The sequence below is a fragment of the Mytilus californianus genome, unplaced genomic scaffold, assembly GCF_021869535.1.
Source record: "Mytilus californianus isolate M0D057914Y unplaced genomic scaffold, xbMytCali1.0.p SCAF_6, whole genome shotgun sequence".
Lineage (NCBI taxonomy): Eukaryota > Metazoa > Mollusca > Bivalvia > Mytilida > Mytilidae > Mytilus > Mytilus californianus.
The window spans coordinates 73041759-73061194 of NW_026262712.1; the positions used below are offsets into that span (position 1 = coordinate 73041759).

Sequence of the window (19436 nt, forward strand, 5' to 3'; positions counted from 1 at the left end):
CAGGCAGTATATATATAATTTACCTCAATTTAGGATAGACTTGAATTTTGAAGAGTTGAAATAGAATAAACAGATTACATAAACCCGAAGGCAAATATAATACAAGCCCAAACGAAAAAAAAATATAAACAAGTCTAAATTGAAAACAACGTTTCAACCTATGGTTAGTAGGATAAAAACCGCAATTTTTATACGTGTGCATGCAAAAACAAATTTCTTGGTAGAGGGGTCTAAAATTATACAGCACAAACAACATTTTCAAAAAGACCAAAAAATGTATTATTCATTCACAGTATGTTCTTAATAAAAAAATTAACACTATATGCTAGTAATGCAAAAAAAGCCTGTTGTACATGTATGAAGGAGTTGAACAGTCTGGGGCGATGGACCCAGTATTCCCAGCCACAATTGAGGCAAACATGCTAACACACGACCAACGGGGTTCTTGTAGTTGGTCAACATTTTCCCAAATACAGTTAATAGTGCTTGATTAGAGATTTTTAGGACGGCAACAACAGAAATCTCTTCAAATTCTGAATCCCAAAAGGGATGATACATAATTTGATAGGTTGGGTAGCAACAAACATTTTTTTTTATGTTTCTGGTTTGGTCCAGTCAGTCATACCAGTAGTTAGTCCTCATAACCATAACGCCTGTTGATGGTATTTTTCTATTTTGATTTTATTAGATCCTTCAGCGTCAAATAACAAAGTTGATTTGTTTCAAAGACGTCAAAACTATTTTGACTAACCAGACCAGCGGTTAAAAAATCATTTGCCGGGTATTTTACATCAGTGATTCTGCTAGAAATTTGACTTGAAAATGAAAGGCTGATAACTGTTCAATTTTCAAGAGATATGAAGTTTTTTTCTACTTTGTTATTTACTTTGAAAATCTGTGATTTGATACATCTTGGTTCGTTAATTGTTGCCGTTGGTCTGTTTTTTTTTTCGCCACCGTGGCTTTGTAATTTTTTCTTGCCTCCAAACAAAAGAGCTGTGGTCTGACTAAATACCACAAATTATAAATATAGCATTGCCAGGTACTATAAAAACTAATACCAAACTTTTCGGAAAGATATTTGGCATTCCGTGTAGTTTGAATGCGGATAATATTAATATAATACCATCAAAATTTTTCCTCCCCTGGCAGAAAACAAAACATTTAAAATCATCTTATACGTAGGCTGATTTTTACCGTATTGAATATGTTGGTATAATCAGAGACATATATACACGTGTATATATGTCTCTGGTATAATAACTAAATAATGATTGAGACAAGATTGTATTGTATTGTATTGTATTGTATTGTATTGGTATTGGTATTGTATTGTATTGTATTGTATTGTATTGTATTGTGGACCAAAAACTTTAACCCAGTATCTTAAACCAAAACTTTAACCTAATCAGTGAACCTCGAAATCGGAAAAAACCCTAATTTGGCATTTCACATCATATTGAACATAAAATGTGTTCTGGATTTCAAATTTATGTAACCACAACTTCAAGGTTCAAGGTAAACTTCAATCAACCCAAACGTAAACCTGAAAAGGGACAGACGATTTCAAATTATAAATCAATCAGCGAATTGATATTCATCTCCAAGAAAGAAAAAGAAACGCAATTATTGAACTCGCATATCAAATCGAACAACAACTTAAAACTATAACCTTTATAAATAAGTCACAAGAAAAGTTAAAAGGACAATTTCTCAACTTGTTTGCTAAATGAATAATATTGGTCTCAACCAGTACTTAACTGTTTTTGCAATCATCTAAGCAAAGGGAAAAACGTCTTTCAACTGCTTATATCGTCACATAGAATAAGAACTGAACGAGGTCGTTACTAGGACACATCGTTTAAGAAATGTTGTAGAGTATTCCCCCATTGGATAGGTAAGCGAGTTCATACTTATTTCTCATACAAAACTGGGCGTCACTTAAAGATATAAAAGTATATAGTGTTCGAATGTTCGAGGTGACAAAATGGACATAATTCATTCGGAGACAAACAAGAGGAAATACGTCTGTAATTTTAAGACCTCACATTCAGGATATCTATATGATGTATTGAAAAACGGAGATAAATCGTGTAGATATATCCCAAAAACTTGCAAAGCCAGAATCACAACAAATGTGGACAGCAAACCATTATAAAACATTGAATGATACAGTCAACCACGGTTTAGACCAGCAAAAAAGTGCAATCTCAGCATTAAAACAAAATTAATCGTAACATTATTATTATAAAAAGTCTCTTTTCAATATAGATCTATTATTAATACTATTTACATGTCTTATTGGCGCAATTGTAATGTATTATTTTAGCGCAAATGAAAGATTTTTTTTGGTGCAAATGAAAATTTTTTTTGCGCTAATAAAATGCTAATTGGCACAAAAGCAAAGCACTGGTCAGACCAGAGCCATAAGTATATGTGTAAAAAATCAGTAATAAAACAGATTATATAAATATTATATAAAATATTAACAGGCAAATATTCCTCAATGAGTTACATATAAACATATCAGTACTATAATGATAATTTTGAGTTCAAAACATTTATTAATGTAAGTTCCAATTATTTTCGATTCCTCTAGATTTCCAGTTGTGTTTAACACTTTCGATATTTTTACAACTTATCAAAATTTTATCATAAAACTCTTTTCTCAAAAGATTATAAAGGTCCATTAATAAAATGTTCTTCATCTTCAACTTTATCCCATAAGCATTTTTTACATTAACCTTTTTTATTTATGTATAGAGTTTTTTGCATACCTATAAATTTCTATTTTAGGTGGTTTGTTCTTATTCTTGCATAGTGCTTGCCTATCTTTAAATTATTTTAGTTCCAAACATTTTTCTCTGGCTGAAAAAATAAGTCAAAAGTTTACCTCTATCTGATTTAATAGCATTTTCTCTAAAATCTCTCGAATAATTCAGAAAACTGTCACATAATTTATCTCTAACTATATTACATAATCGGCCAACACTTACATTTACGTTAAATTCTTTCATTAAAAGAATTAATACTTGAAAACCATGTTGTAATGTTGTTGTTTTTTAGATGCAACTCCCTTTATCAAAAATAAAACTATTTGATGCATTGGTGTACCCTTACGTGACAAATATAAGAATGAGATGTGGTATGATTGCCAACGAGAACCTTCCATCGGAGACCAAATGACGTAACAGTTAACAACAAAAGGTCACTGTACGGCATTCAACAATGAGCAAAACACATGCCGCAGAGCAATTTATAAAAAGGCTCGACCTGACAAATGTAAAACATTCTTATTCAACCTGTAAAACTATATAAATCCTTGACTGAACATATCGTTTTGTCCCCAATACCAGTCTTAATAGGTAAATCCAGGCACTATCTGATGTTCTACTAGAGCAACGAATTACAAGATGCATTTATGTTATATTACAAAGCAAATAATTGAATGATAATGACATGAGCTTGCCTTGATAAATATTAAAAGACAAAACTAAGCTCTACCTCCATAATAGAAGTTTGGTCATAAGAATATCATACTTTCTCATATTGAGGTTATCAATTAAAATTGCCAAACTCTACCTCTACTCGGCAGTTTTGAGCTATTGTTAGCATTTACATTTTGTTAACATTTTCAGAAGTACGTCCTAGTGTTATTACAACCACAAAGTACACATACGAATCTGTCACATTGAATTTTAGCTTGAAACTTTTCGAAAACGACCCTGGTGTGAAATAAATTCAAAGAGAATTTGCCCTACCTAAGTCGGTAAATTTTGTAATGGTTTATTTAGATAAATTCAAAGGGAATTGGTCTTACCTTCTTTCCATCGCGGTCAGTCTACTTTAAATTGAATGTATTATAATTTGTTTGCGTCTTGAATATGCATGAAATGCTTGCCACTGAACGTTAATCAAACAACAATCTATCAACATGGTTGAAGATGAAGCTCATTTCTTATTTACATGCCCTCTATATAATAACGTTAGAGAACGGTCAACCATATCTTAATAACATTTTTCATAAATTTCATAAATTTCATAAATTTCATAAATTACGGAAATTGCATAAAGATGATCTTTTGATCTAGAAAATGTCAAATGATGACATGCAATTTATATCAGAATTCAGTGATTATTTTAATTCTTTATTTGAAATAAGAAGGGCAAAAGATCTGTGAAAAATATTCTATCTTGTCAAAATAAAATAATATCTATATATATAAAGTGCCTAGAAAATAAACCTAACAATGTTAGAGCAGATCTGATTCTTTGCTTCCTCTCCGACCGGGGCTGGAACCTGGAACTGTACCTTTCACTTCATACTTCTACGACAACACCGCCTAGCATTGCGTATACTGTATTAACTGACTCTCCCCCTTTTATTGTTGAACAATCATTGTCTGTTATGTGTATAATAATCATAATTATATTGTATTGTCTGTATTTGTAACTTGATTGATATGCTTGTAATGAGCCCTATGATTAGGAAAATAAAAATATTCTTTTCTATTCTATTCTATTCTATGCCAGATTTTGATTGGCTAATACGAGGGAGACAATTTACTCTATCCTATGGCTGAGCGGGAGACACTTTTAATGTCACCCTCTGGGGAAAACCAATCAAAAATCGACAATTTAAAGGACAATGAATTGAATTTACATCAAGTAATTAAAAACAATTCTTAAGTTCTACGTTTTGGCACAGAACTTTTTGGTTGACTGTCATAATAAAAAAAATGAAACATCTTGCTTCACTTCTGTTGATATTTCGAATACCCGTAACAACGTTGTTATGTACGTGACGTCAAAGTAAAATGCTTTGAATTTAAAATTCAACTGTAAAAGACAACAATGAAAGGACATTCAGTATAATAAATTAAATAACACATAGCCGAGAGGGTGATAGAGCAGATTGGTACCCCTCGAAAAAGCATTGTCAACCTTGGCTTCGCCTCAGTTGACAATGTTTTCTCGGGGTCACAATCTGCTCTATCACCCTCTCAGCTATGTGTTATTTATATACTATTCTATCAATCTCCATATGGTGTATATGCAGTAGTGTGTTAATTTGGTTATTTTTATTTTTGTATTACACTTTGATATTTTGATATTATATATCTGATGAGTTTAATATTTTTAATTTTAAGTGCTTATTAAGTCGTTTCTAGTCATGCATTGTTGTAAGGCTTCATGGCTCATTGAGTTTTGATAGAATAAATTAGTATCAGAAGAATATTTTTTAGAATTTAATATGTTAAATGATAAGATGTATAATTTTTTTATGAGAACAGCATTTCTATGGTTTACATTCTTTATATATAGTTTAGTGAGTCAAAAACATGGAAAACCAGATTTCCATTAGGAAATATTTAAGTAATGCATTTTTGATATTGTCATCTAAAATGAATAGAGTTATCTTTCTTTGTACTGATTATTTGTATTTGCATTGCAGGGTCATTATTATTAGATAAAAGCTCACATAAAGGCCTACTGGACTTTATTTAAAAAAAAAGGATATTATATACTGTATAAGATATTTTTATTTATCAAATAATGTACTTTTTAAACTTAATGTGGTATCTAATTGTGTTTAAAAGATATCTGTTTAAGTTAATTTTTTATTATTTTTGAATTAAACATAATATCTCATTAGAAATACAAGATTGAACTGCGTCGGATAGAAATCGACCCTATGCAAATGAATATCAATACATATGTTAACCTATATATCTATTTTGGATTGAAAAAATCTCTATGGAAAGTCTGTAACTGTTTGAAAATTTAACTGTTATGAGAAAATCTACAAAACAGACCAAATTCATCTTTTATTTCGTATTTGAATGTCACAAAATCAATCAAAGTCTTATATATGTACATGTATACTTGCACTTGCATAAGATCGATTTCTATCTAACGCAGCTCATATATTATAAGCTTTATAAAGGTATATTATTACTTTATAAGATATCTTGACATTGAATAATATAAAAAACAGCTAAACGTACACAGGTATAGGGAAAATATAAAACCATTCTCAAATTGCCATAAAAGGCATCAAATACCTATTGCGCTAATTATTTTTTGTATAAAATATTTTTCATTTTGTCTTAAGTTCCTATGTACATACATCTGTACCCTATGACCTCCTCGTTTTCCTCTTTTGCATTAATCTGACATTAGAATTTGTACTTTGCAATTTATAAATATTTGTATTTTGCAATTATCTAAATATCAGTTGGTATGGAATGAAGTCTCGTGTTCATTTACCAATTGATTTTTTTCAACTGAACTTTACATATGAGTTATTTATTTAAGAATGATTGAACTACAACAATCGAGAAAAGTTCAGAACAAGCTATTTTGTTTAAAGAGGAAACACAGTGGCCAAGAGTTCATCTATAAAAAAAGAGTGAACAATATTAAAAATGACTCAATGAACACTGTCATGAGACAATAACTAATATTCAATTGTTATTTCAAAGACAACGTGGATGTAATCTGACTATCACTTGTATGACTTTTAAACTGTGGCATGTAATCTGACTATCACTTGTATGACTTTTAAACTGTGGCATTTTTTTCATATGAAGACTTACAAGGCAAAGAATTTGATGTGACAAAAAGTTTTGTGCATTTTAAGATATGAAGGACTTGAGATTTCAGGAGATTTTGTTTAATACGGTATCTTCTGTGAATGAAATGAAGAATGTTCTCAAAATTATTTATAATAATATGACTTATGCCTTAATTTTATTAAAGCAACATAAGTATCAGACAAAGTTCTTTTTTCATGACACTAATTCATTCTTATATATTAATTCTTGATCCTTCCAATGGATTCATCTTTATTTCATAGATTCTATGAGACGGTTTCGATCATATCTTTGATGTGTTCATAAAATGATTTACTCGAGTTAATTCCACACTTATTTCATTTGTATAATTTTAAGGAGGTCACATATATTGATTAAGAAAACAGGAGTTTCGGACAACTGATCATTCTGCAGTATAAACTGAGAAACAGTATAAGGTATCCCATGTAGGATAACTCAATGGTTTGGCATCACAGAAAACTGCAGTGTTTCCTCTCAGCCATAAAAAAATAAGATGTGGTACGATTGTCAAAGAGACAGCTATTCCTGAGATTAATTTAATTCATCAAGATTTATATAGCTATTCCTGGATTTTAATAATAAGAAAGGTCAAAATGTCAAATACCATTTCGTACTATATTAGTTATAATCGTTTATTGTACTGTTTTTTGACATCTCCGTGTCTTCTGGTTTAACTGTATTGTTGAGTGTCTGTCATACTGGTTTTCCTCAATGTCCATAACTTCTTCGATCCTTATACAAACCTCCAAGGAAATCAAACTAGACTACTTAGTGAAACTGAACTTCTATAGAAGAAAATATTTCACTTCTTACCATATGGAACTGTTATGCTTTAACTAGGAATCAATGTTTCTATGTTGTAATATTCCTGTAGGTTGTTTAGAAGTTACATTTTATAAATTATTTTCAGTGAATTACATGAAAACATGATAAGTAAGCATAGAACACTTGTGTACACGTATTGTGAAGTTAAGCCGCTCTCTGCGCGGTGGCTCAGACTAACCTCTTTAGGTGAAAGGGATATTTTATCTACCATATGTACCAACTATCCGCTATTACTGCTACTGACTGAGTATGGTGGCTCAGTTTGACCAACTTTCAAATTGGGATGTTTTACCGTTTTCGTCTCGTTTGCGACGAACGTCGCGGAAAGCGAGACATAGGGATTGCTTTTCCGGCGACGGCGACGGCGACGGCGTCAACAATTGTTTAGCTTTCTGCTTAAGTTAGTTTGATAAGAACTACTTGTGATAGATCATTGTTATTCAATATAAAGTTGCATTACTATCAGTACATATCAGTTTGACGACTATTTCGAGGCCCTGCCCCTAGAACATCGTCCAACGACTTTGAATTAATTAGTAATTTTCAATGTTAGGTTTTCTGCTTAAGTTAATTTAATAGGAACTCCTTGTGATAGATCATTGATATTTAATATAAAGTTGCATTACTATCAGTACATATCAGTTTGACGACTATATCGAGGCCCTGTCCCTTAGGTCTTTGAATAAATTAGCAATTTTCAATGTTAAGTTTTCTGCTTAAGTTAGTTCTAAAGGATCTACTTGTGATATATCAATGATATTTTGTATGAAGTCGCATTATTATCTGAGCATATCAGTTTGACGACTATTTCGAGGCCCTGTCCCCTAGTTCATGGTCTAGATACTGAATTAATTAGCAATTTTCAAGTTAATTTCTCTGCTTAAGTCAGTTTGATAAGAACTACTTGTGATAGATCAATGATATTTTGTATAAAGCTGCATTACTATCAGTATATATCAGTTTGACGATTATTTTCAGGCCCTGTTAACTAAATAATGGTCCCGCGACTGAATTAATAAACCATGTTGCTATCCATAAGATTGTCTTTTTCTGAATTTTATGTCGACAAGCGAGACATATTTCTATGTCAAAAGATTATTATCTAAATTTTAAATGGGTCATTTTATTGGTTTTTTTTACAGGGACTGGGTATTTTATTTGTTTTTATCAAATTTCAATCGTAGATGTTTTACTGTTTTTATCAAAATTTAAATTGGGTATGGTTTACTAGATTTATATTTTACATTGTTTTACAAAATTTTAATTGGGGATATTTTATTCTTTCATCAAAATTTTAATGGGATATTTTACCTTTTTTTATTTTTGAAGGTCAAATCAGAGACTTTAAAAACTGGTACTTCGAAAGGAAGAGACAGGTGTCTTACTATGGGCAGTCCAGATAACCCACAGGCCAGCTGGCTAGTACAAGCAGGCAGGTACTTTTGTACCATTTTGCATTTTTATAACTTTTGGCAAATTTTACTTTTGGACTTTTACCTTTTTTTATTTTTTTTTTTTTATATTGTTTTAAATTTTTTTTTACAAATATGCTCAATGCCTTTCAGTTAGACACACATTGTGGCTGCTGCATAATGGTTATCCAAGGACAGTTTCTTTTCATAAAATTTGCATCACACATTTTGGCTTATTGTAACTTTGGCTGTTACCTTAGATTTCAAGAAATGTTTATAACCATTTGATATTGAAAATAAAAACTACAACTTCGAAATTGGTTCAATGCGAAAAAAAAATTCCATGTTTCATGTCAAAAGATTTGATCTTCTTTTCAATGTTGAATTTTTTTATTCTCCCATGTATTTTATGATTCAACATCTTTTTGTCAACTAACCAATTTCTGCACGGGTAGCTAACACTAGGTAGGCTAAGGATTGTATGGATAAGAAAGAAATGGAGGGAGGGAGAAAAAGGAAGAATTGAGAAGGTAAGGGTAAATAATGAGAGTGGCGTGTAAAGATGTATGTTCTTGCGGAAGAAAAAAAAAAAGAATTGAGAGGATAAGTAATATTGAAAGTGGTATGTAAAGAAGTAAGTATAGGGGAAGGGGAGTAAAAGAGTGGGAGAATGTTAATTTCTTTATAGGGGCATGTTGTACTGGTCTAATGGAAGTGCAGTTTTCTCTTTTCTCTCAAGTAGTTTCTATTTTCTTCAGAAATCTGTTATCATTTTAACTTCTGATATTACTGCTGTCTACAAATTTACAAGATAACAGCCTTTCTTGTTACTGATTATGTGCTGCTTAAATATAAACATTGTAGCACTTCTCAGTGACTAGATAGGGTTGTAGCACTTCTCAGTGACTAGATAGGGTTGTAGCACTTCTCAGTGACTAGATAGGGTTGCAGCTTTTCATCAATTGAAACAGCATCCCCTAACAGCTCCATATATATGTAGTAATATAAACACTTATACTTTATGAATGCTCCTTTCATTCTGAGAAATGTTCCTTTCCAGTCTTTTGAAATGCATCAACAGTATATTGTTATAACTTTCATGATCCTAATTCTTCTTTGTGCATCTTTGCTGTGAAGTTTATCAATCATTCTCATCAAATGGGTTTTATATGGCACCGTCCCTTGATGATCTTTGCTGGCTGGACACAGAATCTATAATCTTAAAAATATGTTTTTAAAATATATTTTAAATAATTAAGGAGTTTGACTCATCTGCATTAAGTACAAGTAGGGACTTCCCTTTAAGCACCGACTCTTGGTGCTTTTTGCAGATAAGTCATATTAAATATCCTTTATTAAATATACTAACTTGTTATTTGCAGTATACCTCATAGTCAAATGTGCAAGCGCTTAAATTGTTTTTTTTTTTTTTTTTTTTTTTGTGTTTTTTTTATATTGAGATTTCTCCGCACAAACTACTAATGCCTCTTGTTTGTCTTTCAAAGTGAAAATACACTTACCGGGTGCACTTGAGTCAATGTCAACATAGTATTCATTGAATAATAAAACATTGCTACTATTTTGTTGAGTGTATTTTCTGTAGTATATTATTCTATTTTATTGTTTTTATAACACAGGTTACATATCTATTGTCTGTGTATTGCATATGTTATTGTTTATAATAATATTGTTTGTATGCTATATGCCCTCCTGGGTCCCTAATTTGGTAAATAAAAATATTCTATTCTATTCTATTCTATTCTATTCTATATCAGTCTTAAAATGATGTAATTTTTTGCATTAGTTGAATATTTAATGGTCGACTTCCGATAGTAAAATTAAGTCCGAAAAAAGAAATCTACCATTACAAGGAAAATACAAAATTGGTCAAAAAGACATTCTATTGACATGCATGGAATATTCAAACCTCTAAAACCACCTCGGCGGTCCTATGGTAACGCGTTTTTGCCTCGGTGAAGGTCGTGTGTTCGAATAAGAAGAGTCAAACCAAAGATTTGTTGGTATTTGCTGGGTATCGCTAAACTCGACTCGGAGTCACAATAATGTGTCCAGGTAGGGTGACAAGTCTTCATGTCGACTGTTTACATTGTGAACTAGCATGTTAAAAAAATCCAGCTCAGCATCTTCGTCGTCGTCGGCGTCGTCATCCTCTCATTTTTTCTGATCAAAATACCAGAATTAATGTTAAAATTTTCATGCAATATAAATGTCCAGGGACTTAATTTCCAGAACATTGTATAGAAAATTTATTTGAGATTTTATTTATGTATTGGTACTGAGGTGTCTACTGATCAAAAGTGTTTATAATATGGGCTCTTTTAACACAAAACGTTGGCAATTAATTTTTTTTTATTTCAAGCTGAAAATTAATAATTTATTGCTATCTTACTATCTGCTGGTGGAAAAACATATTTAACTGTGAGCAGAGCTCAAAAAATGTCCATTGTTTTTATCATGTACTATACAAAGTATTGACCTTGACCTTCAATATGGACACTTTAACCTTATATTTGACACACACTCTGGTGGTGGATTTTTAAAATACCAAGTATCATTGATATCTAAGTTTTGAGTGGAACACAACATTGTATACTTAAATATGGTGATGTAATGTTGAACTAAGTTTGGGACATTGAAAGACATTGCAACCGTACTGTAGACATTTGAACTTTTTAGCCATGTCGGTTGGCAGGCGGGGTAACCGGACACATTTTTGTCGAGCCTGCGACTTTTGTCGCAAAAGCGAGACATAGCAATCCTACATTCCGTCGGCGTCGTCGTCGGCGGCGGCGTCCACAAATATTCACTCTGTGGTTAAAGTTTTTGAAATTTTAATAACTTTCTTAAACTATCCTGGATTTCAACCAAGCTTGTTTATGATCATAAGATAGTATCCAGAAGTAAATTTTGTAAAAAAAAAATCCTGTTAATCCGTATTTTACTCATAAATGGACTTAGTTTTTCTGCCAGTTAACATAACATTCACTCTGTGGTTAAAGTTTTTCAAATTTTAATAACTATCCTGGATTTGTACCACACTTGGACAGAAGCTTGTTTGTGATCATAAGATAGTAATTCAAAAGTAAATTTTGTTAAAAAAAAATCCTGTTTTTCCGTATTCTATTTATAAATAGACTTAGTTTTTCTGTCAGCTAACATTACATTCACTCTGTGGTTAAAGCTTTCAAAATTTTAATAACTTTCTTAAACTATCCTGGATTTGTACCAAACTTGGACAGAAGCTTGTTTATGATCAAAAGCTAGTTTCTAGAAGGAAATTTTGTAAAAAATTATTTCCTGTTTTTCCGTATATTACTTTTAAATGGACTTAGTTTTATTCCAGTTAACATTACGTACAGTCTGCAGTTAAAGTTTTAAAAACATTTATTAGATTCATAAACCTTCTTGGATTTTTACCAAACTTGAACAGAACATCTTATAATCAAAAGATAGTATCTAGAGGAAAATTTTTAATAATTTTTTCCCCATTTTTGTTGAGCCTGCAACTAACAGAAAAAGAAGGCGAGACACTGGGTTCCGCGGAACCCTGACGATTTTTAAAACTAGATACTCTAATGATGACTGTGGTCAAGTATGGTTAAATTTGGCCGGGTAGTTTCAGAGGAGAAGATTAAAAAAAAATTTAATTGATGACGATGATGGACGACGTACGCCAAGTGATGAGAAAAGCTCACCTGGTCCCATGGGCCAGTTGAGCTAAAAATACCATATTATCACATTAAAATATAAGTGACAACAAATACCAAACCAAATCTATGTGCTATGGAAGTGTATGTAGCTAGATACTTTTATAAAATATGAGACTTAAGTTTGACCGTCTTAAAGTAAAATTGAAGTGTTTACAGTGTTCCTATACAATTCTTGAGATATAAGCTTTCATTTCTTGAAATATTAAAAAATCATATTTAATGTTAATTTCACCAGCAGCTTAAAGGAGTTATCCAATTTCTACAGTTAAGGTAGCACAATACAAAGATTTTTCCACCCCCCAATCAAACAATCTGATATGAACATAGCACAAAAACGTGTAACTCCATGTGTCCATGTAATCTTCACCAGTTAAGTAAGTTATATTAACCATATCGTATATATTAGCTCAGTTTGCCCCTGTACCAAATATTTGATATGAACATGAAAGAGTGGCCTTCAGGAAGTACACCACTAATTCATGGCCCCATTGCTTTCTATGTTAAATTCCTCAATTTCAAGCAGACACAGCTCTTTAGTCAAATTTTGTTATAGGGCAATTACTTCCATAAGAAGACGTCTGAATATGTTGGTAGAATATATTGTTGGCGGATGTTTACATTTTAGCATTTCTGTATCCCAGTTTTTTTCTATTTATCATGGTTGGTAATATATTATACTAGTTGTTGCATTTTACTCTTGCTTGCTGTTTTAGTCATATTAAACATTTTTGATTGTTTATATAGACATACCTTTCAAAGTAGAGATGACACAGGTCCAGTGCATGGTTAAATACACATTTTTTAAAGGTGCAAGACAGACGACAGACGTTTAGCAATATAAGAAAATAAATCAACAAAATGACAAAATATACATTTTAAGCTGAATTATTATTCTCAATAGTTATAAATTAAAATACACAGGAATCATTAACGCTACCAGAATGGCCTTTCCTTTGAAATAAGTAGGTGCGGTATGATTGCCAAGAAGACAACTATCCAATAGAGTAAACATGACGTGGATATAAGCAACTATAGGTGACCGTATGGCCTTCAACAATAAGAAAAAACCCATACCGTGTAGTCGGCTATAAAAGGCCCCGACATGAAAAATGTTTTATATTCAAAGTTTATTCAAAAGATAAACATTGGTCACTTTTGTTTGATAATCTAATATTTCGAATTCCTTACTACCCAAGAAACAAACGTAATTGACATTTTAAAAGTCTGACTTTATCTTCCCGTGTAAACGTGGCATGATCTATTCTGATAATCAATGATAATAAAATTGATACACACACTGTTATCTACTACAGTGAGTGTAGAGAAATCATGGCTGCAGAAATACCTAAATACATTACACTTCCAAGTGGTGCAAAATATCCTGTTATTGGGTTGGGAACGTTTACAGTTTTTAATGCAACAGTAAGTTTATTTTTATCTTCACATTTACATTGGTTATTAATTCAGAGTTACCTGTATATTAAGCCTCCTAAAACAGAATTGATAAGATCGATAACACATGTACATTTTATATGACATATAATCATATATGGGTCATTTTTAAAAAATGTCGAATTTTCAGTACACCCATGCTAAAATTTTTATTTCTAACGGAAAATGCAGTTGTAAGTGTTTAAATGAAAGTTTGTAGGATTTATGAGTCAGAACATTAATAATAAACACGATTTAGATCTATTTTGATAAGATTAATATATATTTAAGTCCGATTTTTGCGTTATTTATGTGCGTACAGTGTCCGAGTAACACATTTCAAATGATTTTTTTTCCTATTTTCAGATCGCCTTGATACCTGCAAAAGGGACTTTTTTTAGAACGTAAATAATAACTCTAACGAAAAATCGTAGCTTCTTTATTATTATATGTAACATTTTTTCTACAAACTTAATTCAATCAGCGTACATGAAGTTCATGTCCATCCTGTTACCGCTACTTAAATCAGCCGTTAAATTTTTCTCTCTATGAATATTGAAGTAATCAGTGTTGATTTCAAAAGCGCAAAGTAACCTAAACATTTAACACGGCACGTTTCTTGTATAACAGTGTAGAGAAAAGAAATTTCAAGACATTTAGTGAAAAAAAATAGTGTGTACTTTTTTGTCATGTCTATGCTGTTACCAACATATTGATTAATTACACCAATATCATACTTGCAAAAAGTGCAATAACGTGTTTGAAACCAAAATCACAACAGAAAAACATTATCACTTCATCAAAGGGAGTAGTTATTTCATAACAGCATTCAAAAATGAAGATATTTGTCTATCCTGTTCTGTCTATCCTGTTACTATGGTTGCTATGGTTACAGTAACAGGATAGACAATAGTAAACAGAAACGTCTTTAAAAAGTTTATAATAACATATAGTTGCACACATAATGAAATGTTTCGTTGTTTGAACTAATCTCAAGGTTATAACGTCTTAATCTTCGCAATTTAGCATTTGCAGGTGCAATACTGCTATCGGTAACAGGATAGACAAAAATGTAACAGGATAGAACTTAATATAGTGATATATCATTAACGTACGTTCCTGTTACCAATAAAATAAAGACAAAAGTAAACCAACGTGCGAGGGATTTACTTGATGTTGGGTTTATTTGAAAGAGAGAACAAATGCTGAACATGCATTATGAATTGCTATCTTAGACTTGCATTACTGGTGGTTATTTTTATAACCTTTGAAAACCAATTTTTAGAGGCATTTTTCAGTACAAGATGGAAAATTGGCAAATAATCTATTGTTTCACAGAAGGAATATATTTAGAAGTTTTTACTCTTGAAAACCATCTTATTGGCTACGAAAAACAAGCTTAAAATTTTATCGAAACCTTTTCTGAATAACCCGGAATTTCTTTTGAACATGGTAACAGGAGAGACAAAATATTGCACCACCTATCAAAAAATGTTTCAATATATTCTTGTATGACATTATCAAGATTGCATTTTTTTATATGTTGTTCTATAAGTACTGTTTGTTTTGATTTGCTTATGACGAGGGTTGTTTGAATAAGTAACTTTAAATCAATTTTGCAATTTCAAAATTCGACATTTTTTGAAAATGACCCATATAGCTTTCATCGCAGGTTTTTCGGGATCTACGATTAACTCATGTTTGTATTTTTCTAGAATACAGTTAGAAACGCAGGATAACACAAAAAGAAATTATATATTAGAAAATGCAATTGGAAGAATATCAGATATTAAAGTTTTTGAATTTGGTGAATAAACCATGCAAAGGGGAATACCCACATGGGAATAACAGCTCTTGTGTCATTTCACATGTTAACAAATTCACATCTCACTATAGGGTGGCCCAGGTGCTGTTTTTGAAGCAGTTAAATATGCGATTGATATTGGATACCGTCATGTAGATGCTGCCCGTGTTTATGGAAACGAAGGCGAAGTAGGGGATGCAATACAAGCAAAACTAGACGACGGAACAATTAAAAGCAAGAAAGAAATATTCATCACAACAAAGGTTTGTGTATATATATTTGCTTCAGTATTCATTTCAACTGACACTTCGGGTTCTTGTTAACATTTCTCACTATAAAAAAGTTATTGAAGCAAGTTTTTACTGTAAAGATTAGGCAACAAAGATGTAACGGAGATGTCAAAGAATAATTATAATCAACCAAATTCACCAATTTAAAGGTGCGGGAACATGAATAATCGAGTATTTGTATAACACAGGCCAAGGTATCATTGTCAAATTGATTATAATTCAGCTTGAACATATGCAGGACAAAAACAAACTACGAGTATGGAACGCCACAGCTGTCTTATGTGGAACTCTGATATTACGTTATGTTGTTTTATTATTACTTGATGATATTTTGTCTTTACATAATATGGTTTTGACATAACGTAATGATGTTTTGATATAACTCAATATGGAATAGTCATTACTTAATGATATTTCGATATTACACGATATGGTTTCGTATTGACTTGATATAGTTTTGTCATTACTTAATATGGTTTTGTCATTACTCGATGTGGTTTCACCATTATTTAATGTGGTTGTGTCATTAGGCAATGTGGTTTTAACATTACTTGATGTGTATGTGACTTAACGTAATGTAGTTGTTTCATTACATGAAGTGGTTTTGTTATTTCGTAATGATGATTTGCCAATTCTTTACATGGCTTTAACATTACGTAATGATGTTCAAAAATTGACGATTTTAAACTACATGATGTGTTTGTTTCAGTATTTGATGTGATCCTGTCATTCTTTGATGTGGTTATCACATTACTTGATGAGGTAAAACCACATGACCAATTCGGAAAAACTAGTTCTATTTTTAAATAGATTTCCATGTTTTATGTGCCTTGGATGAGTGTGGCCATTTATCGAGTTAGAGTTCAAATTAAAGTTCGGGTTACTGTTCGAGTTAAACTTTGAGTTAGTCTTCGATATCGAGTTAGAATTCAAGCCATTATTAGAATTAAAGTTCTAGTAAGCATTGAGTTTCGAGTTGAACTTCGAGTTTGAGTCACATTTAAAGGTAGAGTTCGAATTACAATTCGACTTCAACTTTGAATTTGAGTCACCTTTTGGGGTAGAGTTCGAGTTAGACTCGAATTTGAGTCTCATTTAGATTAAGATTTCGAGTTGAAATTCGAGTTATCTAATATGAGTTCGTATTTAAATTTTCTATCGCGGATCAAGGGCTTTTGCTCGGGCTTCCGAAAAGAGGGCTCAGGGGTATGCGTACAAAATATAAACAATGTTACAGTATACAAAACACAACATAGAAATTGAAATAAAGTTAGATGTGCTGTGATTGCCAATGAGACAACTATCCACCAGAGTTTAAATGCAGTGGATGTAAGCAATCATAGGCAACCGTACAGCCTTCAACACACCGTATAGTCGGCTACAAAAGGCCACCACGTGAAAATGTGAAACAATTCAAACGAGAAAACTAACGGTCTAATTTATAACTAAACAATCTACGAAAAACAAATATGACACACATGAAACAACACCAACCATTGAACTACAGGCTCTTGACTTGGGGCAGCCACATCAAGAAAGTGCACGTGTCGGAGTTTAACGTGGCTTTGTATGTGAGCGCTAAACCCTTACCTAACCTCGGACTGTTGTGTAAAAGCACAACATAAGAAAAAAAATTGTAAAAACAGTTTCAATTGGCTTAACTCAATAGATCGGTATGACTGGGTAATAAAAATCCATCGGGGGTGATCTCGGGTGCTCCGGAAGGGTAAGCAGATTCTGCTCAAAGTGTGGCACCCGTCGTGTTATTCGTGAAAATACAAACCCAGTGATTTTGTTTTAATTTGGTAGTTCACATTCGAGGAAAAGATGACGGGATTGTGGTTACGACAACTGGAACATATCCGTCGTCACCTGTGAAACAGATATTCCAAAAAGTTTGTTTTTTCAATTACTGCGAGGTAAATCAGAGAATGCAATTTATAAAAATAAAAGATTGATATTCGTATATGTTCAAATGATCATACACGCTAAAAAAAAATCGGAGAATTCTTATTTTATAGAATTGATGCTTTGTCGCTAGTCCGATCCCCCCATTTCCCTGTAACTTTAGTGTGAGTTGATTTAAAGTGTCTCATTTGTTTACAATAAAGTACAAGTCTTTTGATTTTTGTGGAGCCTGCGACATTAATGTAGCGGCAGTGAGACACAACAAACCTATATTCCGTCGTCGGTTATGGCGTCGGCGTCTTCATCATTTAGATCGTTAGGTTTCTCGTTTGAATTGTTTTTACATTTTTCATTTCGGGACCTTTTATAGCTTACTATGTGGTATGTGTTTTGCTCATTGTTGAAGACCATACAGTCACAAATAGTTGTTAACTTCTACGTCATTTGGTATGTGGTTGAGAGTTGTCTCATTGTCAATCATACCACATTTTCTTATTTTTATATAAAGTTTTTTTTGCATTAAATATTACCGAATTAAACTGTTTTGACATGATAAATTTGTAAACCTCCATGAATTGTTATAAAACTTGTATAGGAGTTATTCTTCAAGATCAAGATAAAGCATCTACAGAAAAACATTTCTTTTTAAATTTTGTTTTTACCGATAAATGTACCGATAAATGTACAGTCAACATTACGCTTTTACACTGACAGCAGCAATATCAGGCGAGACACAGGGTTCCGTTGAATCTTTTACGAATTTATTATAATACTGCTTCCATTTGAGAACAAAGGAAAAACGGCAGGACCAAGTGGTTTAGGGATATCCCCCTTATGTCCGAAATACTGTAACAGTTAATTGTTTAGTACTTTTTTTCTTATTTTTGTCTGCCGTTCCCCTTTTTCATAACAAATAACTCTGAACAACAACTCGAACTTTAATTTGAACTTTAACTCAATGGATAGCGATACTCATCCAAAGCACATTAAACAAACGACATATGGAAATCGGTTTAAAAATAGAACTAGTTTTTTTTCCGAAATGGTCACGTGGTTTTACCTCATCAAGTAATGTGATAACCACATCAAAGAATGACAGGACCACATCAAATACTGAAACAAACACATCATGTAGTGTAAAATCGTCAAATTTTGAAACATCATTACGTAATGTTAAATCCATATAAAGAATTGGCAAATCATCATTACGAAATAACAAAACCACATCATGTAATGAAACAACTACATTACGTTAAGTCACATACACATCAAGTAATGTTAAAACCACATTGCCTTATGACACAACCACATTAAATAATGGCGAAACCACATCGAGTAATGACAAAACCATATTTAATAAGTAATGACAAAACTATATCAAGTCAATACGAAACCATATCGTGTAATATCAAAACATC

At 31.9% G+C, this 19436-nt stretch overlaps 2 protein-coding genes across 8 annotated transcripts in view; one reads left to right on the forward strand and one right to left on the reverse strand.

Moving 5' to 3' along the window:
• The window catches only part of LOC127705886 (vesicle transport protein GOT1B-like), a 145278-nt gene that overhangs the window by 17353 nt on the left and 108489 nt on the right, over positions 1–19436 (reverse strand). The window contains exon 1 of one of the 4 annotated variants that reach the window (XM_052210250.1): positions 887–999. The exons of the other annotated variants lie outside the window; for them this stretch is intronic. Within the exon in view, the coding sequence (XP_052066210.1) occupies positions 887–911 (25 nt within the window). The 5' untranslated portion in view covers positions 912–999. Of the gene's footprint in view, positions 1–886; positions 1000–19436 lie in introns of those variants that run through there. 4 annotated transcript variants of the gene reach the window in all.
• The window catches only part of LOC127705875 (1,5-anhydro-D-fructose reductase-like), a 139019-nt gene continuing 132954 nt past the window's right edge, over positions 13372–19436 (forward strand). For 3 of the 4 annotated variants that reach the window (XM_052210237.1, XM_052210236.1, XM_052210235.1), the window contains exons 1-3: positions 13373–13392; positions 13899–14007; positions 15913–16083. In XM_052210237.1, coding sequence (XP_052066197.1) covers positions 13915–14007; positions 15913–16083 — 264 coding nt within the window. In that variant the 5' untranslated portion in view covers positions 13373–13392; positions 13899–13914. Of the gene's footprint in view, positions 13393–13898; positions 14008–15912; positions 16084–19436 lie in introns of all 4 variants that reach the window. The other variant, XM_052210238.1, reaches the window with a different exon arrangement.